At 38.4% G+C, this 20,026-nt stretch overlaps 1 protein-coding gene and 1 non-coding gene across 3 annotated transcripts in view; one reads left to right on the top strand and one right to left on the bottom strand.

Annotated features, from left to right (window-relative positions):
• Nucleotides 1-20,026, top strand: part of USP33 (ubiquitin specific peptidase 33) — a gene marked incomplete at its 5' end in the record, with an annotated part of 53,496 nt that overhangs the window by 21,524 nt on the left and 11,946 nt on the right. Inside the window, 11 exon segments of one of the 2 annotated variants that reach the window (XM_006146066.2) lie at nucleotides 1,313-1,453; nucleotides 4,300-4,412; nucleotides 6,543-6,715; nucleotides 6,838-6,908; nucleotides 7,967-8,000; nucleotides 10,832-10,877; nucleotides 12,213-12,393; nucleotides 14,491-14,617; nucleotides 15,284-15,453; nucleotides 16,333-16,414; nucleotides 18,428-18,536. In XM_006146066.2, the coding sequence (XP_006146128.1) occupies nucleotides 1,313-1,453; nucleotides 4,300-4,412; nucleotides 6,543-6,715; nucleotides 6,838-6,908; nucleotides 7,967-8,000; nucleotides 10,832-10,877; nucleotides 12,213-12,393; nucleotides 14,491-14,617; nucleotides 15,284-15,453; nucleotides 16,333-16,414; nucleotides 18,428-18,536 (1,247 nt within the window). 2 annotated transcript variants of the gene reach the window in all.
• Nucleotides 11,923-12,028, bottom strand: LOC114007400 (U6 spliceosomal RNA). Its single transcript, XR_003549032.1, has one exon. It is a non-coding gene; the product is annotated as a U6 spliceosomal RNA (small nuclear RNA).

Below are 20,026 nucleotides of genomic sequence, written 5' to 3'. Positions count from 1 at the left end.
TTTTGTGAGTTTTAAAGACTTGAAAAAATGTGACTGAGATCACACGTTACACAAAACCTAAAATATTTACTATTTAGCCCTTTATAAGAAAAACAAGCTAACCCCCACCTGGACACATTAACTATTCCCTGCAGAATGTCCTAGAGTTAGGTTTGTTTTTTTATTACTGTTGATATAGTCTGATTTAGTCATGGTTGAAATATTGAGAGATGTCTATGTGAAAAGTTATTTTGTGTTTTCTTAAGGGAAAATCCTTTAAGACATTCTATTTTAGGGTCTCTTATTTTCTTTATCAAATACTTATTGAGCGCAGTTTCCTATCCAGGAACACATGTTTTATACTAGGAATCCAATATATTATCAAGATGGTTATCATCAAACTTGTATTTTCTTTTTTGGAGAGTCTTTTGCTATAGGGGGCGTGCGCTCGCCAGACAGAGAGACAGGAAATGAGAAATCACCCCCCGGGGGGGATAGTCATGCTGCAATCCCTTCTCCTCCATTCTCCTCTTGGGATCTTGGGCACACATGCACACATGCCTGGTGTTGAGTTTAAGCCACCGGGTCCGGGACTTGAACCGCAGTCGACTACGTGGGAGTCCAGCAACATAGCCATTACGCTAACTGCTGGTCCCAAACTTGCATTTTTTTGACTTATCACTTAATTCTAAAAAAAGCTTCATTCCTGATAAAAAGGCACATTTTCTTTTATCACTGTAAGAGTAAAATAGCTCAGGATTACCTTATGCCTCAATTTCTTGTTTGATTTTATTACTATGTTAGTTCAGGAGAAGACTGTCTTTTTCTTCATGGGTTTGAAAACGTTTTAAAAAGCTATTCTGAATATCCTTTAAAAAGTACTGTATTTGGGGGACCAGCAGGTGGCGTGGTGGTTAAGGCGCTGGACACTCCCACATGCTGACTGTGGTTTGAATACTGGATCTGGTGGCTTGCTTTCTCACTTTCCGTCTCTCTCTCTGTATATCTTTCTCTGGTCAAATTAAATAATTATAACAACAACAACAAAATACTGTATTTGGACAGAGAATAACCTCTTAGTTTTTTATTTCCATTGTTTACTACCTGAATTGCCTACAACAGGAGTGTGTTACAAATATTAATTGGATTTCCAGGTGGAAAATTGTTTATTTTGTTTAGCAAGCACTGTATATAACAGATATTTCACCTGCCATTTCTTAATGTGAATTGAGTTCAAGATATCAAATGGAGAATCCTTTAAACTAGTTAACATTATTGAGCATGTAGAATAATTTTGCTGTTAAGGTAATTGTACAAATTTTAAATATTACAGAATATATCACTGATGTCCATTTGAATGACCTGTCTACATCACAGATGCTTCCATCAAATGAAGTTGTTAATCCACGTTTATCAGCAAGCCCTCCTAAATCAGGCAACTTGTGGCCAGGATTGGCACCCACACATAAAAAAGGTAAGTTTTTCTCATTCAGGTTTCTTTGTTTAGATTAAAATGCTGATTGTGATATTTAATACTTTAAGGTGTTAATCATGAAATATTATTCGATCTTTAAAATTGACAGCATAAATATATACGACCATAATTAAAACATGTTTTTGTGTGATACTTTTCTTAAAAGAAAGGAATTGTTTATTTAATTTTTAAAATTATTATTATTATTTAATTTGATGAGATAGAGCAGGAAAGTGAGAAAGTAAGCCACCAGTTCCAGGACTCAAACCATGGTCCGCCATGTGGGAGTCCAGCATCTTAACCACCATGCCACTTTCTGGTCTCTGTGGTATTTTTAAAATTTGCATACAGTTGAATTCACTTTCTGCTCTGTAGAGTTCTGAGGTATAACACATAGACAGCATACAGATCAGTTCTAACACCCCAAAGAGTTCCTTTACTGTTCTTTTTATTTTTTCTTCTGAAGAATTATTTATTTTATTTTTAATTTCTTCTTCTTTTTTACCAGAGAGAGAGAGAGAGAAAACCACCAAGTCCAGGACTTAAGCCACAGTCAGCCATGTGGGAGTCCAATGCCTACTATACCACCTGCTGGCCCCCATACCACTCTCTTTGTAATCAGATTATCTTCTTAAACCTAAGCCCTGGCACTTGATTCTATATTCTTACTGTTTTGCCTTTTCCCAGAATATCACACAAATGGAAACATAAAGTGCAATCTTTTGAAACAGGCTTCCTCCACTTACAACAATGCATTTGAGATTTAGCCATGTCATTGTATGTCTGAATAGTATATTTCATTTAATTATTGAGTAGTAGTTCATTTCATTACTACAAAGTACAGTTTATTCATTTCCTTACTGAGGGAATTTTTAATTGTTTCCAGTATTTGGAAGTTATGAATAATGCTGCTATAAACATTTGTGTAAAAACTTTTTCTGGGTCCAGCAGGAGGCTTAGTAGTAAAGGCTCTAGATTCCCACATGGCTAACTATGGTTTGAGCTCTGGACCCAGTGGCTTGAAAATAATGAGGGGCATGTGTGCATGTGTTCCCAAAATCCCAGGAAGAGCAGGGATTGCTAGGTGGCCATCCTTCTCTGGGGAGGGTGTGTGTGTGTGAGTGATTTGTGTGTGTGCGTGTGTGATTTCTTACTTTCTCTTTCTGGTGAGTGCGTACACCCTATGGCAAAAGCCTAAAAAATGTAAAAACAGAAACAACACAACATTTTCAGAGTGTGCCATCTTGCCTCCCCTCCAGCTATATATGAGAGTTTCAGTATTATAAAATGTTAAAGTATAAAACATTTTATGGGGGCCAGCAGGTGGTGTGGTAGTTGAGGATACTGGACTTCCACATGGCCAACTGTGGTTCAAGTCCTGGACCTGGCAGTTTGCGCTTTCCCTCTCTCCCTCTCTCTCTGTCCCTTACTAGTCAAATTAAAATAAATAAAGGTAAATAAAAAATATTTCTTAAAAAAAATTTTATGAGATATGAAGAGTCTTTTATATAAATTTTCCTATAGGGTGTGTGCACTAACTTACGAGAGAGCAAATAAGAAAGCATCCCCTTAGGGGAATTGGCCTTGCTGCATTTCCTTCTCCATTTTCCTCTTGGTGTTTTGGGCACGTACACACGTGCGCCTGGTATGTTTTGTAAGCTGCTGGATCCAGGATTTGAACCATGCAGTTGGCCATGTGGGATCCAGCTAGCCCAAATATGTGAGTTTATAAAACACAGGAGAAAACCTTGACCTTGTGTTAAGTCAGAGGTTTTTTTTGTTGTTGTTTTTGTTTTCGAGAGGTTTTTGCTAGAGGGCACTTGCGCTCCCTAGAAAGACAAGAGATAGAAAGATAGAAAGACAGAAAGTAAGAAATCACCCCCCCGGGGGGATATCCATGCTGCAGTCTTTTCTCCTCCATTCTCCTTCTTGGGATCCTGGGCATGCATGCACACATGCCTGGCATGAGTTTAAGCCACCGGGTCCAGGACTTGAAGTGCGGTTGACTACATGAGAGCCCAGCAACATAGCCATTACGCCATCTGCTGGTCCCAAGGTTTTTTTGTTTTCAAACTTAATTAAAAAATTTTTTTAAAAATTATTTATTTAATTTTATTTATGTACATATTTATTTTTTAATTTGACTGGAGAGAGAGAGGGAAAGTGAAAAAGCAAGCTGCCAGGTCTGGCACTCAACAGTAGTCAGCCATGTGGGAGTTCAGCACCTCAACTACTATGCCATCTGCTGGTCCTGTGATTTGGATTTTTTTTTTTTTTTTTTTGGAAGAATTATTTTATTATCTATTTGTTTATTTTAGTTTGATCAGAGAGGGACAGAGTGAAAGAAAGGGAAAATGAGAAAGCAAGCTGCCAGGTCCAGGACTCAAACTATGGTTGGCCATGTGGAAATCCAGTGCCCTCAACTACTACACCACCTGTTGGCCCTAGTTTTTTTTTTTTTTTAAGTAATGTTTTGAAGGGCATTTTGAAAACTTTCCTTTGGGGTAGTAATTATTACTGTTAGTCATTGTAGAGCTGGCCTCCATAGCCTAATGGTTAAGGGTCCCACGTGGTTGACTGCAATTCTAATTCCAGCCCAGGCCACTTGAAAAGCATGCCAGCACATGTGCATGCATGTCCCAAATCCTGACGGGAGGGAGAAATAGATGAGAAGGGACTGCAGCGTGACCACACCCCAAGGGGAATTCTTAACCCCCATCCCCACCACTTCCCTTTCTCTCTCACAACTGTGTGCATGCACCCTCTGGTAACTTAAAGAATTCTAGAGAAAAATATTAAAGGATGTTCTTTGAATTTAATGTTCTATCCCTGTTTTTCAATTCTAGCTCAATCTGCATCTCCAAAGAGGAAAAAACAGCACAAGAAATACAGAAGTGTTATTTCTGACATATTTGATGGAACAATCATTAGTTCAGTACAGTGTCTGACTTGTGACAGGGTGAGTGTGAAAGAAGTATGAAACAAACTCCATCAAATGTTCCTTATTAAAAACTTGACAAAAATAGTATGAGAAGTTTTAATCCTTCTCTTGGCTAGTGATGATTATGCAGGCATGTCTTGTGTTTGCATCAATATAAAGGGTGAGTCCTGCCTCATCATTGTATAGGCTGCTTTAGCACAGAAAATGAACTGTTTATCTATTTTGATTATATATAAAGATAAGCAATTGCTCAGCAACTGAATAAGTAACACATGCATATTCTCCTTAGGCTGATGAAATGACTATGCTGAGAAATCATTGCTATTTAGCCACAAACCTGGCACTCTGTTGTAGCTCTTACAAAGATTATAGCTATAACCAAAGGTTATATTCGTAGCTTGTAAATATTTTCCCGTGTTAAGATTGGGACTCAGGGGCTAGCAGGTGGTGTGGAGATAAAGGTGTTAGATCCCACATGACTGATCGTGGTTCAAGTCCTGGACCCTGTGTCTTAAAAATTATGTTGGCGTGTGCAGGCATGCCCAAAATCCTAAGCAGACTGGAAGAGAAGTGATTGTAGCACTGCATCCACTGGAGAGTGATTCTTCACTTTCCCTCTCTCTTTTGCAAGTGTGTGCACTCCATAGCAAAGACAAAGACTGGGGCTCAGGGGACCAGCAGATGGCATAATGGTTATGTCATTGGACTCCCATGTAGTTGATTGCGGTTTGAGTCTCAGACCCAGTGGCTTAAAACTCAGGCTGAGCATGTGTATGTCCATGCCCCAAATCCCGAGAGAAGAATGGAGGAGAAGGGATTGCAGCGTAGCCATCTCCCCTCTGGGGGGGTGATGTCTCGCTTTCTGTCTTGTGCATACGCCCAATTACAAAACATCCCTCAAAAGAAAAAAAACAAAGATTGGGATTCGAATTAATAAGTTAGTGTCAGAGTCATAGACAAGAACAGGGCATAAATTGAAATCATCATATATTATTTAATAAAACCTCTAAATCTCTCAAAGTTTCTGTGAGCTTTTCTTAGAAACACTTTTACTTTTAATGCAGTAACTAATGTAATTAATGGATATGAAATTACTTAAAAATAGAATGCCATTTTTACTTACTGTGTTAGAATCTTAAGTGAAATCTGAGAACTTTCAATGGGATAATTTTTTTAGAATTATTTATTTTTATTATTTCTTAATTTGCTATAGTATACTTGTGCTATAGGCACTCTCTCACTAGAGAGAGAGAGAAAGTGAGAAATCAAGGTGCCAGGTCTGGTACTCAAACTGTGATCGGCCATTTAGGAGTCCAGTACTTCACCCACCATACCACGTGCTTGTCCCTCAGTGGGGTCTTTTTTTTTTTTTAAGAGGTTTTTTATTTATTTATTTATTTTGCTATAGGGTGTGTGCGCTCGCCAGATAGAGAGAGAGAGAGACAGAGAGACAGAAAGCACGAAATCACCCCCCAGGGGGGATGGCCATGCCACGATCCCTTCTCCATTCTCCTCTCAGGATCTTGGGCATGCACGCACACGCGCCCAGCGTGAGTTTAAGCCACTGGGTCTGGGATGCGAACCGCGGTCGACTACGTGGGAGTCCAGCGACATAGCCATTACGCTAACTGCTGGTCCCCAGTGGGGTCATTTTAAAGTAAATTACTGTGGTACTAAATTTTCTGTACAGTTACCTGAATGTCTCCTGCTGTTTATATGCCAGGTTCTGCATCTCTCTCCCCTTTTTTATATGATATTTTAAAACTACTGAAGTCATTTTCCAAAAATAAATATAGTAGTGCTTAAGAGTTTGGGCTTCAATCTGTAAGTGACTAGGTTTGGGGTACTTTTCTGTGCTGCAGTGTCTGTGACTGTAATGGGGATGCTGATAACCTATTGCATAGGGTTGATGTGAAGACTAAATTTGGAATAGCACATAGCACAGAGCCAGGGCTCTGGGAATGTTTTGTTTTTTACTACCTATTTTTTTTTTTGGGGGGGGAGGTGTTATTACTATAAAGACAGTTTAATTTTTTGTGGTTTTTACTTATTTTAACTTGCTTTAATATTTGAAACCTAAAGTCTAACCTTGTAAATATTTGTGCTAGATTATTTTCATCCCATTTTTAAAACACAAAACAATTTTAGGTATCTGTAACCCTCGAGACCTTTCAGGATCTGTCCTTGCCAATTCCTGGCAAGGAAGACCTTGCTAAGCTGCACTCTTCAAGCCATCCAACTTCCATAGTCAAAGCAGGATCATGTGGCGAAGCGTATGCTCCACAAGGGTGGATAGCTTTTTTCATGGAATATGTGAAGAGGTATGTATTTACTTCCTTTGTACTAATTGACTGTTAAAACTACTGTTTCTGCTTTATTGGCAGAACACTTCCTTTTCTTTCTGTCAATGATGTTTCAGGTTTGTTGTCTCATGTGTCCCTAGCTGGTTTTGGGGTCCAATAGTAACCTTGCAAGATTGTCTTGCTGCTTTCTTCGCCAGAGATGAACTAAAAGGTAAGAAATATACTATCTATGGTAGTTTGTAGGTGACTCTGTGATACTGGCGGGACTAAAAATACTTCATTCAGAAAAGTTTCATGAAGTTTTAAGGCAGTTTGAATAGTAGTTGCCCAAACGTAACAAGAAAAGTTATACCCTATAAGAATTTATACAAATGCCTACAGTACAAGACAGTGTAATATGTGATGTGTTTTATAGCTTTTTTTTGGAGAGGTTTTTGCTATAGGGCGTGTGCGCTCGCCAGCCAGACAGAGAAAGACAGACAGACAGAAAGCGAGAAATCACCCCCCAGGGGGGATGGCCACACCGCAATCCCTTCTCCTCCATTCTCCTCTCGGGATCTCGGGTATGCATGCACACGCGCCCGGCGTAAGTTTAAGCCACTGGGTCCGGGACTCGAACCGTGGTCGACTACGGGGGAGTCCAGCGACATAGCCATTACGCTAACTGCTGGTCCCTGTTTTACAGCTTTTTTTGAGATTCAAAGAAGGGGAAAAATAAATTAAAACAATGCATATACATATCCGGAATTGTCTGTGAGCTCTCCCGTATCATTTAAGGTCCTTCACTTTTTTTTTTTTTTTTAAGGATTATTTTATTTAAGTGTATTTACTTATTTATTTTAATTTGACCAGAGAGGGACAGAGTGAGAGAGCAAGTGAGAAAGCAAGCCTCCAGGTCTGGGACTCAAACCATGGTCAGTCATGTGGTAGTTCAGCACCCTTAACCACCATGCCACCTGTTGGCCTCAGCCCTTCGCTGTTTTTGCGAGTCTGGTACATTACTTGAACATAGGACAGGTGATCAGTACATTTTGTTGAATGAATAAATGACAAGGATGTTATTTGAGGTAGACTTTCAAGGATGAATGGAGTAGACTGAGTGTTTTAGGTGAGGTAAATATGAACTAACTTATAAGCAGACTAAGAAAAGTAAATCTTGTCTGGCTGTGCTATGAGGTCAGTGTGTAGCAAAATCAAAGAATTACTGTAATAAAAGAAGATAATTTGCTGTTAACTTGAGAGGAATGACCAGAGCTTTCCTATTTGCAGGTGACAATATGTACAGTTGTGAAAAATGTAAAAAGTAAGTAACATTGATAGTTCTATTAGTTGTATGCTGTGTAATTATTTTTTGTTATTTGAAATGAGTTTATGGGGTAAAATTCACCACTATATTTAGAAACGTATGGACCAAGAACAATGTTCTAGTAGTAATAAAGATATTGGTTGTTCTGTAGAACAAATTAGAACTAAAATTTTAAAAATGTAATTGGCTTATTTAAGATATTAAAGGGTATATTTTGAGGAATTAAATAATAGTATTTGATTTTACACAAGACATTTTTAAAAGGCAATATTCTTTTCTAGGTTATCATTTTAACAGGCTAGATTTTGGAACTAAATGGCATGTAATTTCAAATCTGCTTAATTCAGAAAGGCCATACAGCTTGGATGTTATTTGTTATGGTGGCAAAATAAAAGGACAATTAGAGTTGATTTTGTTTATATCTACTACCAGCTTCCTATTCTTATCTTATAATAATTCAGAGGGTTTTTCCTCTTTTTTTGTTTTAGATTTTACCCTAGGGTGCATGAGCTCACTGGAGAGAGAAAGAGAGAGGGAAATTGACAAATCACATGCTGTAGGAATGGCCACACCACAGTCCCTTCTCCTTTTGGGATTTTTTTTTTTTTTGAGAGGTTTTCACTATAGGGCGCGTGCGCTCACCAGACAGAGAGAGACAAAGAGACAGAAAGCGAGAAATCACCCCCCCAGGGGGGATGGCCACGCCGCAATCCCTTCTCCTCTAATCTCCTCTCGGGATCTTGGGCACGCATGCACACGCGCCCGGCGTGAGTTTTAAGCCACCGGGTCCGGGACGTGAACCGCGGTCGACTACGTGGGAGTCCAGCGACATAGCCATTACGCTAACTGCTGGTTCCCTCCTTTTGGGATTTTGAACATATAAGCATAAGTGCCTGGTGTGATTTTCAAGCCACTGGGTCCAGGACTTGAACCATGGTCGATCATGTGGGAGTCAAGCACTTTAATCACTGTGGCACTTGCTGGCCCTCCAGTTCAGAGTTTTAATGCTCCCTGGTAGACAGGAAAAAAAGTAATTGGAGACTTGATGAAAGCAAATATTTTTGAGGTAGAGTAAATTTGAAATTTTTTGAATTCTTGTAATAGAAAAAATTACAGCCTTCTACTGGAATCTAGAATTTGAGTAAAACTGACTCCTGGTTACTGGCAGTAACTGTTGAGAAACACTCATCATCAAATGTTGGTCCTTTACACGACAGGAAGGAATGGTATTCCATTTGGTCAATGGAGATGTAACAGCTGCCTTGTACATTCAGGGCAATTTTAGGTTTGTCCTTTAAATCCTGACTGACAGCTAAACAAAGATTTGGCCTGGAAGATGCATCCTTTCTTGCAACACAAAGCAGACTGGGAAAAAGATAATAGTGATGATGGGAAAGAACCTTGCTTCTATTCCCAAATCCAAAATAAAGATCTGTTAACTGTATATTATTAAGTCATTGGAAAAGTCATGTATTTTTTTCTATGTTTTTCTATGCAAAAGTGCATCATGACTTTCCTGATGACCCAATAGTAATGACCATCCCTTATTACAAGATTTTTTTTCATATTCAAGAATAAAGGTTTGTTTGATTTTAGTTTGTTCTTGGGTACTTGTGCTTTCCAGAGAGAGAGAGAGAGTATGAGAGACAGTGAGGTGAGAAAGCATCCCCCGAGGAAGGATGGCCTGCAAACCCTGCTTCTGTCAGAATTTTGGGCATGCATGCATATGTGCCCAGCGTGTTTTTCAAGCCACAAGGTGTGGGAGTCAGTCAGCCATGTGGGATTCAGCCACCTTCACCACCACACCACTTGCTGGTCCAAGATTAAAGGTTTTTTTTCAAACTTAATTTTATTTAGCATTATTATTTTAAAAATTTGCTACAGGACACCTACGCTCACCAGAGAGAGACACAGTGAGACAGAGAAAGTGAGAAAACAAGCCGCCAGGCTTGGGACTCAAACCGTGGTCAGTCATATGGGAATCCATCGCCTCAACCACCACGCCACCTGCTGACCCCAAAGGATTTTTTTTAAGAGAGATTTTTGTTTTAAGGTGCATGTGGTTGCCAGAGAGACAGAGAAACAGAAAGCAAGAAATCACCCCTCCCCGCCTCCACCACCTGGAGGATGGCCACAATCTCTTCTCCATTCTCCTCTCAGGATTTTGGGCTTGCACACACGTGTGCCTGGTGTGAGTTTCAAGTGGCTGGATCTGGGACTAGAACTGCTGTCGATTACATGGGAGTCCAGTAATATAACCATTATGCCATCTACTGGTCTCCCCAAAGGTTTTATGTAATTGGGTTTTGCTTTACCCAGCTTTACTTAGTATCTACATGTTATAAAGGTATAGCAAGGCCATAGGCAGTAGCTTATTTGTTTAAAAAAACAATACTTTTAATCAAAGAATTATACCACCACTAAATTTTTTTAAAGAATTATTTTATTTAACTTTATTTATTGATTTGTTTTAATTTGACCAGAGAGGGACAGAGTGGGGCAGGGGAGAGTGAGAAAGCAAGCTGCCAGGTCCGGGACATGAACCTTTAGCCATGTGGGAGTCCAGCACTCTTAACTACCATGCCACCTGACAGTCCCAACCTCTAAATTTCTATTACTGACATTTTGATTTTAATTAGTCTCATAATAGGGGCCTCCAGTGTTTTGATTATTAGAATATTTAGTGGTTTTACGTGTAATGTAATTCAGTAGTGAGCATATCTGGTCTGATAACCTTTGTCTCTACACTTTATGAAAGATTTTTTTCTGTATAATTAAATATACTTAATTATTGTAGATTCATGGGTTTTTCTCTTTTTGTCCCTTAGGTTGAGGAATGGAGTAAAGTTTTGTAAAGTACAAAAGTTTCCTGAGGTATGTCCCTTAACTCAATGCATTAATGCAACACAATGCAGTATAATGATAAATTCCCCTAGCATGGCTCAGCCGTGCTGGCAGATAGGTAGTGCTACTGCTGGGAGGCCGGAACCTGCATGGGAGTCATGGGTTTAGTCAGTTTCGTGACCAGCCTAAACACACTGGGTGTAGTATTCGTCAGCTTAGTTAATTGGGAAATGAGGGCAGGAGGATCATGACACAGTGATGACTCTGTCAAAAATACCTACCACTGTCCTTTTCTTTTTTTTAATATTAATTTAATTTAATTTATTTTTTATTTATTCATTCATTTATTTTTTAATTTGACCAGAAAGAGAGAGAGAGAGAAAGGGAAAGTGAGAAAGCAAGCTACCAGGTCCAGGACTTGAACCGTGGTCAGCCATGTGGGAGTGTCCAGCACCTTAATCACCATGCCACCTGCTGGTCCCACCACTGTCCTTTTCCACTCCCCATAAAGGGGGAAAAATTCTCTTTGTGGGGACCAGCAGGTGGCATGGTGGTTGGGGTGCTGGATACTCCCACATGGCTGACCGCGGTTCAAGTACTGGACCTGATGGCTTGCTTTCTCACTTTCCCTCTCTCTCTCTGTGTATCTCTCTCTGGTCAAATTAAAATAAATGAATGAATAAATACAATTAAATAAATAACTATTTAAAAAAATTCTCTTTGCATAATTGAAGAATGGACTGTTTCTGTTGACCAGTTGCTGTTCATACTTTATTGAGATAATTCATTTTTAAAATATTGTATTAAATACCATTCACACCCTTAATAGTGTTTAACACTGAACATCATTTAATCAGATATTTTAAGGTCTTGCAACTACAAAGTGTAAAATTATAGAAATAAATAGCAAATGAATTTAGAAAGTATCATGTTTTGCTATTTCCACATTTTTAACGTTTCTGGCATCAGCCTGTAATTGTAGGTTAAGGTTTAACTTTGACATTTAAGAATATTTCATAGACTTTTTTTTTTTAAGTTAGTTAATTTCTTTTAACTCAAACAATTACTGTCTTTGAAAAATATGGAACACTTCACGAATTTGCGTGTCATTCTTGCGCAGAGGCCACAGTAATCTTCTCTGTATCGTTCCAGTTTTAGTATATGTGCTCAGAAGCGAGCACTTCATAGACTTTTTCATATAGCGTATAGAACAAATTTTAATATCTTACTTTATAATTTTATTTCAATTGAACCTCAATTCTTTGCTAGTAAAATCAAAGTCTTAGTATACAAAATTTTACTACCTGGAATGCTTTTAGTCTTTTGTAAAAGTAAATTAGGATTTTGAATTTTCTTCTCTTTTAGATTTTGTGTATCCACCTTAAAAGATTCAGACATGAACTGATGTTTTCCACCAAAATCAGTACCCACGTTTCATTTCCGCTGGAAGGTCTGGACCTTCAGCCATTTCTTGCTAAGGACAGTCCAGCTCAAATTGTGACATACGATCTTCTGTCAGTCATTTGTCATCACGGAACTGCAAGCAGTAAGTACACAGGTCTGACAATTCTTAAATGTAAAAAATAAAGACTCAGTGGACCAAAAGAAGAAAAATTAATAACCGATTTTACTGGTTATTAAAAACATGCCAGAGAATTTTAGGAAATTTAATATTTTTACTACAGTGTTTAGAATATTGTAAATTATATTATGTAAAGTTAAATAGTAAGGACTTTTATGTGATTTTTTTTTTTTTTTTGCTATAGGGTGCGTGCTCTTGCAGGGAAGACAGAAACTGAGAGACAGAAAGTGAGACACCTCACTCTACAATTGCCCTTCTCCTCCATTCTTCTGGGATTTGGGGCATGCATGTACATGTGCCTGACATGAGTTTTAAGCCGCTGGGTCCAGGATTTAAACTACAGTTAACTAAATGGGAGTCCAGTGCCTTAACCACTATGCCGTCTCCTGGTCCCAATAATAAGGACTTTTAATATGATCTTCTTTTGAAAATTTGCCATAGGGCTTGTGTGCTTGCCCATATGGGGATGGGAAGTGGGGGATAGAAGATGAGAAAGCACCCTAGAGGACATGGCTATGCCACAATTTCTTCTCCATTCTCTCAGGATTTCGGGCGTGTACACACATGTGCCTGGTGTTTTTCTCAAGTTTCTGGTTTGGGATTTGAACTGCACTGTTGGCCAAGTAGGATCCTGCTGTCTTAATCTCCAAGTCAGCATGATCATTTTCACCTTGAGCTTTTTTTTTTTTTTTGTAAGAATTATTATTATGGGACTGGCAGGTGGTATGGTGGTTAAGGGTGCTGGACTCCCACATGGCCAACTACGGTTTGAGTTCTGGACCTGGCAGCTTGCTTTCTCACTTTCTCTCTCTCTTACTCTGTCCCTATCTGGTAAAAATTTAAGTAAATAAAGTTAAATAAAATAATTCTTTAAAAAATAAATTTAAGAATTATTATTTTTGAGAATTATTTACTTATTTAACTCTATTTGTTATTATTATTATTATTATTATTTTATTTTGACCAGAGACAGAGAAAGAGAGAGAGAGAAAGGGAAAGCAAGCCGCCACACCTAGGACTCGAGCCACGGTCAACCATGTAGGAATCCATCGCCTTTAACCACCTTGCCACCTATTGGTCCCTTTTAAGAATTGTTTGTTGGTGTAATGGCTGTGTCACTGAACTCCCATGTAGTTGACCATGGTTCAAGTCCTGGACCTGGTGGCTTAAACTCACACTGGGCAAATGTGCGTGTGTGCCCAAGATCCCGAGAGGAGAATGGAGGAGAAGGGATTACGGCGTGACTATCCTCCCTGGGGAGTGATTTCTCGCTTTCTGTCTCGCGCGCATGTGCCCTATAGCAAAAACCTCTCAAGACAAAAACAAAAACAAAAAGAATTGTTTGTTTAGGGCTGGCAGGAGGCATGGTGGTTAAGGTGCTGGACTCTTAGATTACCAACCATGGTTCAAGTCCCAAGCTGGTGGCTTGCTTTCTCTCTTGTCTCTCTCTGGTCAAAATAAAATAATAATAATGATAATGACTAAAATTAAAATAATTCTTTAAAACAAAAGAATTACTTCATTTTAGTCATCATCATCATTATGATTTATTTTAAGGTTTTTGCCATAAAGTGCATGTGCTTGTGGGAAAGAGAGAGAGAAACAGTGAGAGGGAAAGTGAGAAATCACTCCCCAGGGAGGATGGCCAGCTGCAGTCCCTTCTACTCATTCTCCTGGGATTGTGTACATGCACTTGATGTGATTTTCAAACTACCAAGTCTGGGACTTGAACTGCGTTTAACCATGTGGGAATCTAGCTCCATAACCTACTGGCCCCCATTATTATTATGTTTTTTTTTTTTTTCAATTTGCTATAGGGCATGTTTGCTCAAAGAGAGAGAAAGAAAGAGATAAAGAGAGTGGGAAAGTGAGAGTGCAAGCTGCTAGGTCTGGGACTCAAACTGAGGTTTGCCATGTAGGAGTCCAGCACCTATGTGGGATCCTGCTCCCTTAACCACCAAACCATGCGCTGACTCAATCATAGTTCTTGTTATATGTGACCTGCTATGTTAGACCCTCAGGCTACAAAAAGTTTATCTTTTTCTTTTTCCTTAAACTCAGGCGGACACTATATAGCCTACTGCCGAAACAATTTAAATAATCTCTGGTATGAATTTGATGATCAGAGCGTCACTGAAGTTTCAGAATCTACTGTACAAAATGCAGAAGCTTATGTTCTTTTCTATAGGTAATGGAAGTAACTACTTGTATAAGCGCACAAATGTGAAAGAACATCTCGCTCTGTGGAGTTATTAGTGACTTATGAAACTTTTAAAAAGATTGCCGAGTACAGATTTGAAATTGCTTTATTCTCGTTATAGTAGAATAAAATAAAGTGGAAGGTTATATGTGGAGTGAGCCTTGGTTCAGAAAAAACTTGAAGAACAAAGGGCTATGTTTTGTTACAGAGAACAGTTTTAATTAAAAAAATTAGGCGCTGAAATCGGAAATTAAGTACCATATTTTCTCTTAAAGTAGCTAATGAAGGAAGTATTACTATAAAAATCTTTGGTATTTTTCAGTGTCAAAGAAAAGGCTAGCTACTGAAACAGAAAAACAGATTCCTTAGTGTGATCTCATTAACAAGCACTTGAATGCTTGCTGTACACCAGTAGTTATGTGGATAGCAGTAGTTAAAATACAGGATTGCCCTTAGTGATATAGACTGTGTTTGGAGGTGGCTGTGTTTGGAGGCGGGTGTGTTAGAAAATATATTTCTAGAAATTTCCAAGACCAGTAAGATCCACAGTATTAGTATGTGTGCTAAGTCTAATATGGAAGAGGTAAAACATCTACCTAATACTCTAGTGTAGTAAAATGCATATTGACTTTAATTCATTATTGTCCTCTGTAGGAAAAGTAGTGAAGAGGCACAAAAAGAGAGGCGAAGGATATCAAATTTGTTGAACATAATGGAACCAAGCCTCCTTCAGTTTTATATTTCTCGACAGTGGCTAAATAAATTTAAGACCTTTGCTGAGCCTGGTCCTATTTCAAATAATGACTTTCTCTGTATTCATGGAGGTAAGAAATTCTGTAATACAAAATGCACTGGAGTTTAAACGGTAGAATAGGAAAGAAACAAGCATTTGCCTTTTCTGTTTATTTCCCTATTTGCAGCCCCAACTTAATGTGTTTACCTCTATTTGGTTTTATGAATTGGCCCTTCTGTTAAAATTAGTCCGTCTGTAGCCTTTCTTTTGAACGTGTGCTTACTGAGTACCTGTTCTAAACCTGTGGTGGAATCTAAGGATACCAAACACTGTGTTTCTGTCCTCAAAGCTCTGATCTCACGGTAGTCAGATAATAAACTGCTGATTGCAGTGCTGCGAGCTCTTGTGTTGCACATCGTTTCTCTTTGCTGAGAGGCCTTCCTGTGGTGGTAATTTTGGCTACCAAATTTATTTGTTGTCCTTACCCTTTGTGTAAATAAATAGTTGACTCTTACTGAGTTTGGAAATGTTTTAGGGATTTAACAACCAAAAAAAGACCTTATATGTTATTATGTTAAGCATAACTTATACCTTTGTGATTGGCTATGTCAGTGCTTATTTCTACAATAAATTCAACCTGCATGACACTTTCCCTAGTCTTCATGGTTGAGGCTTGATGTTCGTGTTAATTGTAGGTGTCATGAACAATATGCGATAGGAGTATCCTAAATTGGATATACAAGCCTAAATCTAAAAAATATTTCTATATGTGAATTTCAAAGTGTATGTTCATTTTTAGGAAACATAATAATTGAAAATGCTTTATAATTACCTTTTATGAGAGAGGAAGAAGGAAGTTAAGAATAATGATTGACCAGTCATTAGTCACTGTTAAAAAAAAATGAATTTAACCTTTAAAAGCAGTATAACAGAATTAAAGTGTGACAGATCTGTCTAAACTTTTTCTTAGGTGTTCCTCCACGAAAAGCTAGTTATATCGAAGACCTAGTTTTGATGCTGCCGCAGAATATTTGGGATAACCTTTATAGCAGGTTTGTTTTTTAAATCAGATCGTGTAGTATTATGAAAATTGGTTAAACTGCCTAGGGTAGGATTGGTTTCTTTCACATGTGTAACTTGGGCTACATGTTATTTATGAAGTAAGTATATCATTTATATATTCTATGTAGCTCGTATAGCCCTAATCTAGATAATTCATTATATATTCTGAAATATATACATATTTTAAGTTAATGTATTTCTTTTGAGAGAGAGAGAGAAAAACAGTACAAAGACAGAGACAGAAAAGCTAAATGAGCCTCATACCGTGAAGCACCCTAAGTCTCATCCCGCTTAGATCCCAGACATGTGCACTTGCTGTGCTTGGGGAGATTCTGGGATGTAAACCCAGGGCATTTTCTATTTGGGTCTAGTTGCATTACTATTATGTCACCACCTGGGCAATAGATAATTAATTCTAATTTTTATGTACTGGTTGTATGCAAAGGTATGCTGTGATATTAAAATACCTTCTTTGAAAGATTTTGTGTATCTCCAACATTAGGATTTTACATTTTATGCACTCCCACTATTGAATATTCTGACTCTTAAATTTTCAGGTTTTAAATTTTGAAACACTTTGCATTCTAATTTCCCTGCTTGGGCCAACAGGTGGTGTGGTGGTTAAGGTACTAGGTCCTGTGGGGCTGACTCTGCAGGTTTGAATCCTGGACCTGGTAGTCTCAAAAACATGCCAGGTGCATGTGCATGCATGCCCAAAATACAGAGAGGAGAATGGAGGAGAAGGGATTGTGGTGTGCCTGTCCCCATTAGGGGAGTGAAATCTCATTCCCCTCCTCTCTAGCAAGTGCAAAAAAAATCTAAAATAATAGTAATAGTAATTTCCCCACTAATTATGTTTTCCTTATTTAAATATGAAAAAGAAAACTTATTTCATAAATTTGTTTTACTTGAGAGGCCAGGGATAGCCATCATCTGATTAAAACTTGACTACGGTTGCATATGTTTAATGATTTATATGTTGTATGCTGATTTTTACTTTGTTGTAGATGCTAACATTTGGTAGCAGAAGTAACTATAAGGGAAGGTTGAAATGTAGATAATACAGGTTGGGCAATAAACTGGTCAAGTTATTCACCCTCACAAACTCGAATCTTTATTTGATTTTTGATTTTTATATTACTTTGGGAATTTTTCTATGATGTGTTACTCTTTTTTTAAGTTTTCTTTTCATGACAGAGTGCATGTATGCACATGTGAGACAGATGAGCCCCTTCCATAGGGTCTGATCTTGCCACAATCCCCTTCCTTTAGTCCACCAGCACGTCAAATCTTGGGCACTTATACATATACCCGCCATGTTTCATGCTGACTGGCCTAAGGATTTGGACTGTGGTTGCCATGTTGGATCTGGCCTTTGGGAGCATTGCTACTATTCCAGAGAGTTGGCCCATGATGATTTATTCTTTTTAGCTTTATGTTTTTTTTGAATTGTCAAGAGGGTGTCTACACTTTCCACAGAGAGACAGAGAAAAAGAGAAAGGGAGAAAGCACTCCCAAACAGGGTGTCGTTATACTGTAGTTCCTTCTCCATTTCTCCATTCTGTTGGGATATGGCTATGTATATGTACGTGCTGGGCATGTTTTCTAAGCTGACAGGCAGGATTTGAACTGCTGTTGGCCATATGGAATCCAGCTCCTTTAACCACTAGGCTATGGGTTTGACCCTGATTTATTTATTTATTTATTAAATGTATTAATTCATTCATTTTAATTTGACCAGAGAGAGAGACACTGAGAGAGAGAGAAAGTGAGAAAGCAAACCACCAGGTCCAGGACTCAAACCATGGTTGGCCATGTGGGAGTGTCCAATACTTTAACCACCACACCACCTGCTGGTTCCTGACCCTGATTTATTTTTAACTGGGAACTCAGCCATTGACTAAAATTGAAAACCAAAGCAAATTTCTTAGAGCATCAGCATTTTTTAAGATTGTCATAATTTTAATTCTCAAATTTTAATTCTTAAATTCTTCATGCTTTAGGTATGGAGGAGGACCAGCTGTCAACCATCTATACATTTGTCATACTTGCCAAATTGAGGCAGAGAAAATAGAAAAAAGAAGAAAAACTGAATTGGAAATTTTTATTCGGGTAAAAAAATGATGCTTTTTACATTGTAAATGATTTAGGATAGAGATAAAAACCTGACAGCAGAATTATAATGAAATGATTAGGAGAGTTGTTGTAATTTCAGCTGTTCTGGGTATTTGATAGTGAGTGACCTCAGTTCACCACGATTTTATGAGTAAATTCCTTCGTGGGCTTTTGTTTTGATGGATTGGCAATACATTTTGTTTTAAGGATTGACACTGATAAGAATTCTTACTGAAATGGAAAATTAACAGTTTTCCTTAGGTTAGTGTTGTCTACAGTTTACAAAGATTGCATGCTCTACCTTGGTGACTAAAATATTGTTTTGTCTGTTAGGGAACTCTGACAGTTATCCTCTAGTATCCATGGGTGATTGGTCCTAGTGCCCCCTCCCATGAATACCAAAATGTGTGAATACTCAAGTCTCTTAAATAAGATTGTGTAGTATTTTTGTTTGTTTGTTTGTTTGTTTGTTTTTTAAGAGTGATTTTTGCTCTAGGGTGTGTGCACTTGCCAGAAAGACAGAGAGAGACACAGAGAAAGCACGAATTCACCCCCCAAGTGGATGGCCATACCACAGTCCCTTCTCCTCCATTCTCTTCTCTGGATCTTGGGCATGCATGCACACATACCTGGGTCTGGGACTTGAACCACTGTCGACTATGTGGGAGTCCAGTGACCTAACCATTATACCATCTGCTGTTCTTCTTCTTCTTCTTTTCTTAGAGAGGCTTTTGCTACTTGGCATATGTGCTGCTACTTGGCATATGTGCTTATTGGAGTAATAGAGAAAGACAGAAATTGAGAAATCACCCCCCTAGGGGGAATGGCCACACTGCAGTTCCTTCTCCATTCTCCTCTCAGGATCTTGGGCATGCATGCAGACATGCACCCAGTGTGAGTTTTAAGCTGCCAGATCCAGGACTCAAACTATGGTTGACTACATAGGAATCCAGCAACATAGCCATTAGCCCGCCTGCTGGTTCTTAGATGGAATAGTATTTATATTCCTAGTGCAGTGTAAATGCCATGTCAGTTGTTATATTTGTTAGGTAATAATGGCCAAAAAAATGTTTATTCTTGTTAAGTACAGGTGTGACTGGTTTCTTCCTCAAAAAAAAAATTTTTTTGAGTTTTTTTTTTTTTTTTTGGTTTGTTTTTTGTTTGTTTGTTTGTTTTTTTTTTTCCGGCTATAGGGCGTGTGCGCTTGCCAGAGAGACAGAGATCCCCTTCAGGAGGGACAGGCACACCACAATCCCTTCTCCTCTATTCTTCTCTCAGGATCTTGGGCACGCATGCACATGGGCCTGGTATGAGTTTTAAGTTCCGGGTGTGGGATTTGATCCATGGTTGACTGTGTGGGAGTCTAACGACATAACCATTGTGCCATCTGCTGGTCCCTATGTTTATTTTTAAAGAATTAGCCATTTAATTTTATTTATTACTATTCAATTTGACCAGAGATAGAGATAGCGAGAAAGAGAGAAAGG

This window comes from Tupaia chinensis, unplaced genomic scaffold (assembly GCF_000334495.1).
Source record: "Tupaia chinensis unplaced genomic scaffold, TupChi_1.0 Scaffold000164_1, whole genome shotgun sequence".
Classification (NCBI taxonomy): Eukaryota; Metazoa; Chordata; class Mammalia; order Scandentia; family Tupaiidae; genus Tupaia; species Tupaia belangeri.
Note: the sequence above shows the minus strand (reverse complement) of the source record. Positions and strands in the feature narration are given on the sequence as shown.